Genomic DNA, 14,172 nt, shown 5'->3' with positions numbered 1-14,172 from the left:
CTATGCCACTGTTAGCTGGTATTACCTTAACTACAATAGTTATAAACTATTAGTCTTAGAACCAAAGTACTTATTGTTTGTTTGGTTCCTGTTGTCTCAAAGGATGGAGGTGAAGCTTTATCTGTATATATCTTCTGTGTCCACAGAGTACTTCTCTCTGGCACATGTGAAAGGATACTAAATGTGCTTTCTTCTTCTTTGTCCAGGTACTTTCGATTTTCTTGGCTTTGATCACAGTCTTTGAATTTTTACATCCAGTGGTGAATTTTTCCCCAGCATAAAATATTGATCTGCTGGGAGTTGATGGAGTGGAAGACTGATTTCTTCAATGAGATGAAAATATTGCTTTTACACAAGTTTTCTCTTGCTTGTGCGACTCAATGTCTTTTAGTGAAGCTGGACTCAATGCGGCACCCACATCCAACTTCATTAGCCGGAACACAGTCCAGCATTTTGTTATAGCTACAACCCAAAGCAATAGGGTTCCTGCTGTAGAGAGCAGGAGGAGAGCATATAACAAAACTGCTGACAGTGGGTTAAAAATGAAGAAGTGGGCATTTTATCATTCATTTAATAATCCCGAACTTTTGGTTGATAACTGGTGCAAATTGTTCCTATTAAAGCTGGTAGAGTTTGAGATTTGACCATTTGTTTGCAACAAAAATGGTGAATGTTGTGAGACTGATCTGTGTCCTATCCTGGTTAGCAAGCACCAGTGCCACTGACCTATGATTGTTGCTTTCTTATCAGACAGAGACCTAGAAATAGTGTACCAAGAGAGGCCCAGTATAGTGATTTTGTAGACCCTCACACTTTGGTTGAAGTTAACAGTTAACTGTCATGAAAGGGGGGAGGGTGGGGCTACAGCACAGTTTTACAGTTGTCAATCACATGTGCCATACAAAAGAGAAAAAGACAATGTTGTTAGCCTTAAAAGTTCCAGTACTTTCATTAGAACACATTCAACACATTTTTGGAGATGTTAGGTGCAATGATTCCTTGTTACTGAAGGCCAAGACCAGTTTTAGTAAGTATTAGGGAAAGAATAAGGAAACAGGGTAGATGGATAAAGTTATAAATATATGTCTGGGCAGTTTAAGTCAAGACTTGCTATTTAATGTTAAATATCAGAGCTGATCTTAGCCATTCTGAGGCCCCAAGAAGTATACATATTTTGAGGCTCCCTTACTTCCCAACTTCTCCATACATCATCAACATTACATTAAAATATCTCAAACAATCTGGTAGGCAGTCCCCAGCACAGTTTTAAATGGTTTGTAATGAATAGCTTTCAAAATGTTAAGAAATACTGTATAACTTCCAAGTTTCTAACAAAAAAAAGCATTTTTTCCACATTACAAATGCCTCATACCTTTGTAATTTGCTCACTCTGAACTGGCAGGTGTAAAAGTCTAGTGGAGGATTTGGGACATCCTGATACATGATGTTGGGAATACCGATTTTATTTAGTATTTTCTCCGACCAGTTTGATGCATGGTGGGGGACAACCTACAAAGAAAAACAAAACACCTGCATGACCTCAGTAAAACAGTTTCTAAGTTAACGTTTACTTTTAGTCATTCCTTTAGTTAACTTATGCTTTCTAGTCTTTCTGATATTTAGTTATTTCTAATAAACTTGTAGTATGAAAACAGACATGAAGCAGAGTTTACAAGCAAACAATAATGGTACTTTATTGAAATTTTTAGCCATTGAAGTATATCATAAACTATTAATCATTAAATTAACTCTTAAATTGAAAAGTTTTAGATTTACAAGTGCAGATGTGGAAAACAGCACATCAATCGTTTAACTATAAATGTTTAAATCAGGATGACAGAGGCTAAATCAGGAGCAGATCTAGTAGGAAAGTAATGAAGCTTAAACTTCATGGCCCGAGTAGTGATTTTCATACACACTGCTTAAAAATTCTGGAAAAAAATCCTGCAGTACTTCTTTATATTCCTTGCTTTGTATCCCAGTAAAGGCAAATTATCGTCAATGCACTAACAACCCAATTGTCCTTCATTCACTCAGAATATGAAACCAATGTAGGAAGCACTTCAAGACAGAGAAGCTTTTATCTGTGGCACCTCTACATGATAATCACCTCTTTCCATCTTCTCAAAGTTACAATTTGTAATGTTTGGAAAACGTACGGTTTTAAATCATCATGTATATAGATAATGTCTTTGCATCCTAAGAACAATTACACTTCAATTTTAACTTCCCATCAGCACAATTTTTCCATTATTTTCAAATCAGAAACTCCTGCTAAATGGAATCTGTCAAATTTTCCTCACCTCCCACCTATTTCTATTCCAGAAGAAATATTGATCAGTCTTGAAGACTCAGATAGCATTTCTATAATACTGTATATAAAAACATTTTAAAGTCCCTTCCTTTCAAACATCCCAGAGTACTGTGGGAAAAAGATCTCTTACTCAACATTTCAGAAAAGGAGTGAAAGGCAGCCATGCATAGAATTCCCTCTAGCTCCATATGTGCAAAGCATACAATTTTTCAAATTATTATCTCATATCGAGCACATTGATATAGTTTAAAAATGTTTTCAGGGCAAGATCCAACCTGTGAATGTTCAAGCTCCATCCTCACTGGGCCACATGTTTTGGGCCTGCACCAAATTAAAAACATTTTGGACAAAAATCTTTGCATGCCTATCAGACAGCCTTGGTGTAACAATCCTCCTAATCCATTAACAGCTGCGTTTGCTGTACTCCCAGATGGGCTTAAAGTGGAGAAGGACACCCAAACTGTAACTTCCTTTACTTCACTACTAACACGTAGACTTACCTTGCTCAGCTGGAAGAAGCCTGGCCCACCTCTTTTAAGTCAGTGGGTAACTGATGTTATATATTATTTGAAATTGGAAAAAAAATTAATTCTCACTTACAGGGTTTGTTCAAAACTTTTTTTTTTTTAACCTGGAAGGATCTAATCAATAACAATTTAGAATAAGCATTTATATTGGAGAATGCTACTTTTCTACTTTTAAAATTTTACTCTGGCTGTTGGCCTTCCTCTCCATCGCTTGGGTGGGTTTCAATTTAGTTTTGTTAAGCTTGACTTGATTGTATGGAATATTACTTGTTTTTAATAAAATCAATTTAAAACAATTCTGGGTGGCTACTGTATAAGAAGGTATTTTTTAAATAATAATAATATGGTGTAATTCAATACAAAATAATAGTTACAATTTATAAATTTCTTAAAGTATCATATAGGCTAACCATAAATCAAAAAACACTCAAATTAAGGATGTTTCATTCTAAATATGTTTAATATAAAATAGTTATAAATACTGTAATTTAAATCTATTAACATTCATGACAGAAATTAAAATTTGTAACAAATTTATTTTTCTTAGGCTGGCTGTAATTGAACAAATGAAAGCATATTTCGTTCCTTGCTGTCATTGTAAAGGACAACATTTCGGTAACATTATTTTCATGAATTATTTTATAAAACATTAAAATTTACTAATCATACAATACTATTACAATAAATAACAGTTTGCCTATTTACAAGATAAAATATAGTAAAATTTAAAAGGTAATAAAAATATCTTCTTTGGTAGATGCTAACAGTACGTGACATGTCATAACAAAAAAGAGCAGCGATTGAAAAGGATATCACAACCCTATTAGCATTTTGATGATCTTTTCAACATGATATCACTCACAATAGTGATCTAGACAAAACTTTTCAATAAAGTGTTCATAATGACACAATATTTTAAATACTCCTACACAAAAATAAATTTGTCATACTTGGTAAAAGATGAAACAGAGTTAGTCAGTCAACTAAGCCAATTGTTTTTATGAAGAGTTGAATAGAAGGAAGGCAACGATCTCATAAGCCTAGGCTAATCTATATAAATAAAAATGTAAATGTTCGTTTGTTCAAAACCTTAAATCTCCGAAAGTTCTTCACCGATTGCTTTGAAATTTTGACAAATACGCGCGTGTTTTTATATACCTATTATATAGATGTCACACCTGTGACAGGTAAAAACATGCTTTTTTTGAAAACAGCGCCATCTGTTCGACGTAAAAGCAAGACACGCCTTAGTTCATCCAAATAATGCCTCGCAGAAGATCAAACTTAGGTCGTCGTACTCTCAGAGCGGAAGCAGTGCGACGAGTAATTGCAAATCAAACTGAGGAAGAACGGGCATCAGCGAACGAGCGAAACAGACAAAGAATGGCTCAAATACGTGCAGAGGAAGTAGCAGAGCGACGTGCAGCCAGACTTGAGGATGCACGGTTGCGAGCACGGCGATCGCGTTCTGCAGCTTCAGATCTGCTTCGTTCTCAACAGAATGAAGGCGACAGGCTGAGTGTGGCTGAAGGACGTCAACGTGAAACAGCAGATCAGCGTTGAACACGACTCCGTGCTCAGCAATCAAGCGATTACAATCCCCTTGCATTCCGGTACAACCCAGCTGATGATTATAGTTTGAGCCGGCATGTTCTCATCGGCACTATGACTGAAGTGTGTCCTTATTGCAAGGCTCTGAAATTTAATAGAGAAACGAAAGGAATGTGTTGCGCCGCCAGAAAAATTAAACTTACTGAACTTGGAGAACCGCCAGAGCCATTAAAAACTTGCTGGATATACCGCCGAATCAAAGCATTTCCTATCTACCATCAGAAAATACAACTCATGCTTCCAAATGACGTCGTTCGGCGCAGAAATCGTAACAGCTCAATTCATGCCAACTTTCAAAGTGAAAGGACAAATTTATCATAAAGCCGGCTCCCTGCTTCCGTTCCCACATGGTCAACATAAATTCCTACAAATGTATTTCATCGGTGATGGCAATGATCAATTGAATGCACGCTGCGGAATTTCTACCGGCATAAAAAGGTCCATCGTTTCCCAACTGCAACAGCTTTTTTCACGAAAAAAACAAAGAAGAATTGGTTGAAAAAGTATTTCCCAATATTCAAACCAATTATATGAATCACGATTGGCTGAGTGAACGAGCTATTCTTGCGGCCAAGAACAAAGACGTCTACGAACTTAACAATATTATTCAGTCTAACATTCAAAGCGAGGCAGTCACATACAAGTCCGGCGTTGACACTGTTGTGGAAGCAGATGAAGCGGTTAATTATCCAACAGAATTTTTGAATTCACTCGATCTGCCAGGGATACCACCAAACGTACTGCAACTGAAAATCGGCGTACCAATTATCATGTTGCGAAATATCAACCAGCCAAAGCTTTACAACGGCACGCGGCTTGCAATAAAAAAATTAATAAGCAACGTTGTACAAGCAACAATCTTGATAGGACCTTTCAAAGGCGAAGATGTCCTCATTCCTCACATTCCTATGATTCCAACGGATATGCGATTTCAATTTAAGAGATTGCAATTCCCAATTCGATTGGCGTTTGCAATCACCATCAACAAAGCTCAGGGCCAATCTTTAGAATTGTGCGGTTTAGATCTAGACACGGATTGCTTCTCACATGGACAATTATATGTTGCGTGTTCTAGAGTTGGCAAACCAGACAATCTCTATATCTACACAGACAATGGAACAACAAAAAATATTGTATACCCACAAGCATTGTGAAATAAAACATATTAGAAACGCGCGCTTTCTCTTTTCTTTCTTTTCCATTTAACCAGACTGAGCCACAGCAACGCGTGGCCGGGTACAGCTAGTACTATATATTGTCACACACGTGCGCATGGGAAACAGCTGAAGGGCCTAGACACTTGTAATTCTACGCCAGGCCAGGGGGCGGCGGAGTGTACTGACTATCTCTCTCAGTCCCTTGCAGACCTGTCCCGGGAAATCCCGCCTCTGGACGGCCCCAAGGATGACGTCACTTCCGAACACCAGGATACCACTCCCACTTCCTGTGATGAAGACGTCATTTCCCTTCTGGGCCTTTAAAGCTGCCATCTTGTCTCCTAAGAATCAGTTCTATTTTGGACTCCAAACGATTCACTTCGTGTAATTAAAAAAGAGCAATTGCAGCCAAGCATAATATACGGGTGGCTGCCCCAAACCTTTGTGATGTCTTCGACTCATTCTTCTTACAATATATATATATATATATATATATATATATATATATATATATATATATATATATATATATATATATATAAATACAAGTATTTATGAAAAGTAATAAAAGGATGAATTGGTGTTAAATTACAGGTGTTTATTATGAGAAGTGTTTCATTTAATCATTCTATGACGCATCATTCATGAATATAACATTTCCCTAATTTTCATCCTCTCATAAATTGTAAGCTTAAAGGCATAGGAAATTTGTATCCACTCCGGTGACTTTGTTATGTGAGATAATGCAGTAAGGCAGTTTTAATCCACATCTGAGATGAAGTGGTTAATTGTTTTAAAAATGTGTGAAGCTCTGTCATGGAACAACCCCATTGAAGGAGATAACAGTGGTTACCCAGACCTCTTTGCTGCTTGCAAAGGGGCCTCCATAACAGTTCAAGAATCAGAGCCCCAAAAATGAAGATCCACCACTGGGGAAAATAAAGTCTGAACTGATGTCCTCCAGTCTTTTGCAGAAACCAGGGATGAATTTGACAGAAAAAATGTTACAGAACAGTTTTGTCTGTCATTTAATGTTACATGAAATGTGTAATCCTTTATGCAGTAATAACAAAATTAATTGAGTAGTCAACTAACATTTGTTAAAAAAAAACTCTAAACAAACAGCACTACAACAGGACATCTTTCCATTTTCATAATCAAACTATTGTAAAACCAGGTCACAAGGAGCCAGGACAACTTCTGGCAATGGCTCGTCCTGTATGACACACCAGGCTAGGTAGACTAACACTGGGCAATTTAAATTCAATAGTCAACCAAACAGCTTGTTTTGGAAATCAGTGAAAGCCCAAGTACCCAGAATGACACCGAATTATAACAGAACTGAAGACAGGCTATCCCAGAATTAAAGTGAATTAACAGCACCACTATGAATAATATGATAAAAATCAATATTACAACAGTTTCACAAATACAGGTTTAGTGACCTGATGCTCATTTTAATTCTAGCAATACCAGATTGTAAGAGCATAATAAGGGCAATAATTACTTTTTTTGTATCTTTCAAAGCACTACACATGCTAATATTATGTGACTGATTACATATTTTTACAAATGGTTTAGGGGCTTGCTCACGATTGACTATTAAGCTGACTAAGCAGCTTTGGAGTTTAAAGTAGACGCCCTAGGCACTTGTCATCAAATTAGTTCTTGAAATATTTTTCACGTTTGTGTGCATGTTAAATTCCCTAAAACAATACATGTTGAAAACACAGCTGGCGGTATTTATTTACAAGGAAAAACAACCTTAAAATTCTATAAAAGAAAAAAAATGTGCCAGTAGGAGGTGGTACACTGGTGGTGTATATTTATTTTCTAGACATTAATGGGATGTGGAGATAAAGTGAAGCCGCAGAGTTGTGTTTCTAAATATGACCTACAATATCAAATCACTAAGAGACTTTGGTAGGAAGCAAACACATTTTTACTGGATGTTTTTTTAAAGAAGGTGAAGGGTCCATCATGTGTCAATGTATACAGAGGTAAAAGGACTATGAGTGTGTTGTTGGTCCTATAAGCTTGAAAGACATTTGAAGATGAAGGGGAACATGTCCACAGTAACACACTATATGTAAGAGTTCCCATGTGACCACAGGAGCTTTCAGTTGACACTTGATTTTAATCATATTCTGGAGCAGACCCTGAAACAACTCCCATAGAGGCAAAATAAATTGCCTGTTGCTAGTGGGAGTATTAGGCAGAGTCTACCAAGCTTCAAGTTAGGAGGAAGAGCAAGTGGCTCTAAGGAAGGAGAGATTGTAAAGAAGATGAGCTACTGATTCTTTCAGCTAATCAAATCTATGTTTCTATGTTGTATAACCTGTGTCTTATTCCTCTATTTTTTTTTTTTTTTACACTGAACTTCTGTTTCGTTTAGGACTCTCAGAGCATCCATTAGGAAGCGTTAAAACAGTAATGTAATGGCAAGGTATTGTAGGAATCAACCACATGGCAGGGCATTAGTAGAAATATCAGTGACCTCTTTTAGATCTGTTCCAGGTTTTCTTTACAGTGATCCCTCACTATATCGCGCTTCGCCTTTCGCGGCTTCACTCTATCACGGATTTTATATGTAAGCATATTTAAATATATATCGCGGATTTTTTGCTGGTTCGCGGATTTCTGCGGACAATGGGTCTTTTAATTTCTGGTACATGCTTCCTCAGTTGGTTTGCCCAGTTGATTTCATACAAGGGACACTATTGGCAGATGGCTGAGAAGCTACCCAGCTTACTTTTCTCTCTCTCTTGCGCTGACTTTTTCTGATCCTGACGTAGGGGGATTGAGTAGGGGGGCTGTTCGCACACCTAGACGATACGGACGCTCGTCTAAAAATGCTGAAAGATTATCTTCACGTTGGCTACCTTCTGTGCAGCTGCTTCGTGAAGTGACATGCTGCACGGTGCTTCGCATACTTAAAAGCTCGAAGGGCACGTATTGATTTTTTTATCTGTCTCTCTCTCTGCTCCTGACAAAGGGGGTGTGAGCTGCCGCCTTCAACAGCTTTGTGCCGCGGTGCTTCGCATACTTAAAAGTCAAACAGACCTATTGATTTGTTTGCTCCTTTGAAGAGGAAGATATGTTTGCATTCTTTTAATTGTGAGACTGAACTGTCATCTCTGTCTTGTCATGGAGCACAGTTTAAACTTTTGAAAAAGAGACAAATGTTTGTTTGTAGTGTTTGAATAACGTTCCTGTCTCTCTACAACCTCCTGTGTTTCTGCGCAAATCTGTGACCCAAGCATGACAATATAAAAATAACCATATAAACATATGGTTTCTACTTCGCGGATTTTCTTATTTCGCGGGTGGCTCTGGAACGCAACCCCCGCGATGGAGGAGGGATTACTGTATTTATAAATGACCTCCCCTCATTCTGCATTTCCTTGACCAGATTGTCGATTAATTTTGAAACTGATTCAACAAAGTTATCTCATAAGAAACTGGATAAAATACAAACCTGCAGTGGAACACGAATGCTGAGCTCTTCAGCATAGTAACACAGAATATTCCATGGTGCGTTAAGAAGGATGTAATGAATCTCCGTCTTCTCTTTCTCTACTATATGCTGCAGGATCAACAGAGAAAGAGAGTCAGAGAAACAAATGAATATGACAGGGCACGCTAAGCTGCATATTTCACATCATTCTTATCCTTGTCCAGCACCTTTTAAATAATGAGAAAGAAAATGAATAATTACCATCATAAGTTTGATAATAGAGACAAAGATGCTAGTAATATGATGGTGCTATCTCAATATTGAAATTTTAGGGTGTAATAGGTGGCAACTCTGAAAACTAGAAAAAGGCTAAAGTGTTCAAACTAGCTAAAAATAGCTTTACTAGACCCCAAACCCAAATTGGAACAATGCACTAAAACCCTAAAGAAAAAGGTTTTATTAATCCAAAAAAACAAAAAAAAAAGGCATAAGGGAAGGTTGAGTTAAATTTTCCAAAGGTATGACAAAACACGTGGCTACTTCATTAATCCTCTGCCTTTATGGGTCTTAGATTCTTACGGTGTGGCGGCTTCCTCATTTTCCTGTAATGCAAAACTTCTGAAAAGTTCTCACCTTTCTCCAAAATCTGGCTTTTCTACTTCACACAAGTGAACCTTTACCCAACTAATTTTTTAGATCTTGAGTATTCTTGAGATTAATTTTGTATTCAGCACCAGACATCCATGTAGGGTCAGGGGGTGGTCCTCTTAAGCTATGGCAAAGCCCTTCGAACAGCCTTTAAAGGACTAAGCTCCAAGTTAGCATCTGAGATGTCCATTTATTGTTTGAGACAGCATGGTCTAACCGGTCCCTAGTCTGGTCTCTCTGATGTCATTTGTTGAACCAGTTTAACTTATGGTGTCATACTCTTATCTTTAGTGCATCATTACAGGATTCACTTACAGGGATTCAAAGCACATATCGGACTTGTCTCTGTCTCCACCATACTGGCCTGCATAGATACCCTCAGCCTGATGGTGTTTCTCTCCCTCTCCGAGGCACTTTGTGTATCACACTGGTAAAGATTTGACTGCCGGACATCCTCCTCACAAATTTCAGACTAATGTTTTAAAGGAGGGGTCAACCCTTTGTAATAAGTGTAGTATCTGAAAAAGACTAAGATAGAGGTAACGACGAGATAAGTCAGTTAATGAAGTGACAGGTCAACAGATGGCAAAGGGGTCACCAAGAGCAAAGCAGGCTCTAGGAGGGCCTTAAAAGGAACAACTTTAAAGGTTTTCCACCCAAGGGAAACGAAAACCTTTACAGTGGGCCATTGGGCAATTGCAACCTTAGATAGGTAGCCCCACTCTGAGCTAACATTTGTTTATAAACAAGTTAGGGCTAACAAAAGTATTGAAAAAAGCAACCACTAGAAGACATTCTACAAAGGTGCCATTAAGCGTCTGTAAGAGTTTTGACCTGGCTGGGGCTCTATGTGGCCCTTGTACTTATTATCAGATGTGTTATCAACCGAGTGACAAGATATTTCATATTTCCCTGGACAATCTTGCATATCAGTCCCAATTCAGTTTATTCACAAAAAATCTATGTTAGACATATGTAATTTCCTAACACGGTAACGTATACAGATAGCAGTGTGCACATTTTTCGATACACTGCTTTGGTAGGTGTACCTTGGTGCTAGGGAATCCGTTCCCGGGCTCCTGGACATTTTTCATTCCCGGGAATGAAACTGCTGTAATTCCCGGGAAAACGGGAACGGCCAAGCTCACATATACAGCGTGTAAAAGTGTAAAAATCGATCAAGAAATAACAGAGTTATAGTTGAAAATAATTAAGGTGGCGCCATTGCTGCAGCTTACACTTCATCAGACAACAGCTTTGAACAGCAACTTGAAATTGCAATGCGTCAGTCTGTTGCATCCGCATTATCTGTGCCAAGAAACTTGCCATCACAAAATGATGACAAGAAACTGGATGCATCAGTAAAAGCTGAAACGGCGGTGTTTCAGAGCAACGGCAAGCGCAGGTGTTGTTTAGAACAAGTGTATCAGTATCTGATGATTGTGCCGCCTACTTCAGTGGAGGCACAGCGTGCTTTCTCAGCGGCTGGCGTACTTCTGCATGAAAGTGCGCTCTTGCCTGAACGAACACACGCTCGACACGTTGTGTTTTCTATGCTCTTATTACCACAACTAAAGATACATGTACTTATATGACAGCATGAACTGCTTGTAGATAAGGTTAGTCTTTTATTTGTGTCAACATATTGCAGCAGTTTTATTAAAAATAAGTGTCGGTCGTTCTAAAACCGTTCACATGTGAGATGCCCGTGCACGGTGTCATCCCCAAGAGCCTGGGATTCCCGGGAATGAAATGCGGGATTCCCAAATTCCTGGGAATGGATAAACCTGTCTGGGAATGGATCCCCTACTTGGTGCACTACATTTACTAATAATCAGATCAGTTTTATTCCGTGCCACCAAGACCTGAACGATCAAATGCTCTATAACTGCAAAGCTCATAGCTTAAAGTGAGTACTAACAAGCCCACACACCAAGAAAGATTGCATTAAGTGAAAAATTCATGTGTCCAACATTCTCAGATAAGAAAGATAATTTTTTATGTTTTTTTTTAGAAATTCTACCTTAAATATCAGTTATTTTAGATTCAGTTTTTTGCATCCTTTGCCATATTTCTTATAATTACTGGCTTGACAGGCATAGCATATTATTGAAAATGTACTAATGTATGTAGCCAGCCTATAGAACTTGAAAAGCTGTGTAGGGCCACTTTTAGTTCCATGAAGATGTATATGGGAGCACCCAACCCCCTGTTTATTAATATGGCCAGTCATAATTTTATCTTTCCTAATGGTCATACAACTCATACATAAGGGCTGGTTAGGAGGAGCAAGTTCTTGTGTATTCATTTTTAGGTTGCAGACTACACTTTTTTTCATAAGAGCAAATGAAAACCTGGCAGTATGTGTCCCCAGTAATTTTTTAGTATTGTTTAATTGGGCACTTCTTCCTAACTCAACTCAAAACCATCATGGTGCTTTTTAAGGCACAACCTTTGCAATATTGTCATAGAGTGAAACACAGCATTACTGCAAATAATACTACGTATGAATGTTAAAACACTGAGATAACAGAGAATTTAAAAATATAACAAAATGTAATTATAAGTATGAATCCATTGCAAGCTAACCAATCAGGCCTGCTTCCACAAGTCCAGCCAAGCCATCCCATCCCATATTGGATAATTCTAGCAATAAATAAATACTTCTAGAGTCAGGAATTAAGTTGAGGTAATGGTGATGCAGGAAAAATGAAACTGGACGCAAAATGGCGGATTTTAACACATCACAACATCACTAATGAGGTTAGCTTAAACATTTATAGGATGTGGAATAAAAACTGGAGAATAAGATAATGATCACACAGACCCTAGGAGAATGTGCAAACTCCTCACATACAGTGACCAGACACAGGACTCCAAACCCAAGATGTTGGGTCCTCAAACAATATAAACTAATCTAGATATTACATCCCTTGGGCAAATGTCCTGAGGTGCAAAATCATATTTTTAAAACAGCAGACTGCAAACATTAAGTTCTAATTTTGCTCAAATGAATCAGAGAAAACTATACGGCAATTTAACTACAGGGACAATTAACATTGAAAATATTCTCTAGTATGCATTCATCCTGCAGTAGTTTATAACTTTAATGCATCTGTTTCAGTCTGATTATAACTTAATGGCAAAGAGAACAAAAAACAGTAATCAAAAGCTGTTTCAATAAGTTTACAATTTAAATAGTAATGGATATGCACAGGACCAAAGAATTTGAGCAGAGCTGTCCATAATAATGACAGCCATCCAATTATTATTAAATATGTGTAATCTCACATGTTCTGGAGCCCCCATGTGGAATTTCAACATAAATAATGCTGCATCTGTGGAAATGACAAAAGGAGCAGAATGACATAGGAAGTGATGTCAGAGATCAATACACACCAGAGAAAGAAGAGAAGAGCCATTTCATCTGAACGTTGGGGAACACAACTTAAGCATCACTGATTGCTAAACACAAAAGACACTCAGGACAACATCCACCCTTCACATTGTTAACTTTCAGCAAGCTTTCCCAAGACTATACCCAGACTTTTTAACTATCTATTTAATTTTCTATCATGCTTTCTTTTGGTATTATTATACTTCAATAAATACTTCGGAACGTTGTTTTTATATCTGAAGTGATTAAAGTAAATATTAGGGCACCTGATGTGGGAATATTGCTGCTTTCTTGCTCATAGGGTTTATTTAACATGGCTGACAGGCTGCACCACGAAAAAAGTACAAGAGGGAAGAAATAAGACCCTGTTGGTTGTTAAGTTGAATATAAGCAAAAGATTGCCGAGCTTTCATGTGTCTTGAGGACATCTGTATGTTTGTTAGAGCCGGTGAATGTGAGTCCCCTTGTGGAATACTGAGAAGCGACAGGCTTGAGGAATCAGTCTTGCATACTTACTGTATGTGGAAGGGATCCTATGTGGGATATTACAGAGTTACTGGCAGTAGAGCATCACTAAATCATAATTATGTAACTAGGATCTCCATGCATGTGTGTGTGGGAAGGATGGATTCTACAGAGTGACTGGTAGTAGGGTATCACTCATACATTGCTGAGTAAATAGGAGCTCTGTTTCTATATATCTGTGTGTGTTATCTTAAGGTGAAAAAGTAGACAATCCTATTAACGGCTTGGCAAGTCTTACAAAGTCTATGATATACAAGTGTTTTGGTTTTTCTCTCAATTAGGTAGCACCCTGTCACTGTAGGTGAACTAAAATAAAAACAAGCACTTTCTGCAACATCCTAGATAAATTGATCGATTTACCTTCTCCATGCGAATGCCACCTTTGCGTAATTTTTTCAGAAAGTTTAGTCTCCATTTTTCATGGGTCTCAAATGCACTCTGTCTTGTGTGTTCATCAAGATCTTTTTCCTTAGCTTTCTCCTTTAAGTCTACTTCCCACACCAGCACAAAATCTGCATGGAGACAGAATTTCAAAG

At 37.8% G+C, this 14,172-nt stretch overlaps 1 protein-coding gene across 3 annotated transcripts in view; it reads right to left on the bottom strand.

Annotated features, from left to right (window-relative positions):
* Positions 1–14,172, bottom strand: part of ano7 (anoctamin 7) — a 117,712-nt gene that overhangs the window by 54,959 nt on the left and 48,581 nt on the right. For all 3 annotated transcript variants that reach the window (XM_051922882.1, XM_028825716.2, XM_028825717.2), the window contains 3 exons: positions 13,997–14,148; positions 9,088–9,195; positions 1,373–1,509 (listed from right to left, as the gene is read on the bottom strand). In XM_051922882.1, the coding sequence (XP_051778842.1) occupies positions 1,373–1,509; positions 9,088–9,195; positions 13,997–14,148 (397 nt within the window). The remainder of the gene's footprint in view (positions 1–1,372; positions 1,510–9,087; positions 9,196–13,996; positions 14,149–14,172) is intronic.

The sequence above is a fragment of the Erpetoichthys calabaricus genome, chromosome 2 (genome assembly GCF_900747795.2).
Source record: "Erpetoichthys calabaricus chromosome 2, fErpCal1.3, whole genome shotgun sequence".
NCBI classification, from domain to species: Eukaryota; Metazoa; Chordata; class Cladistia; order Polypteriformes; family Polypteridae; genus Erpetoichthys; species Erpetoichthys calabaricus.
The sequence above is the reverse complement of the archived record's forward strand: the minus strand, read 5'-3'. Positions and strand labels throughout refer to the sequence as shown.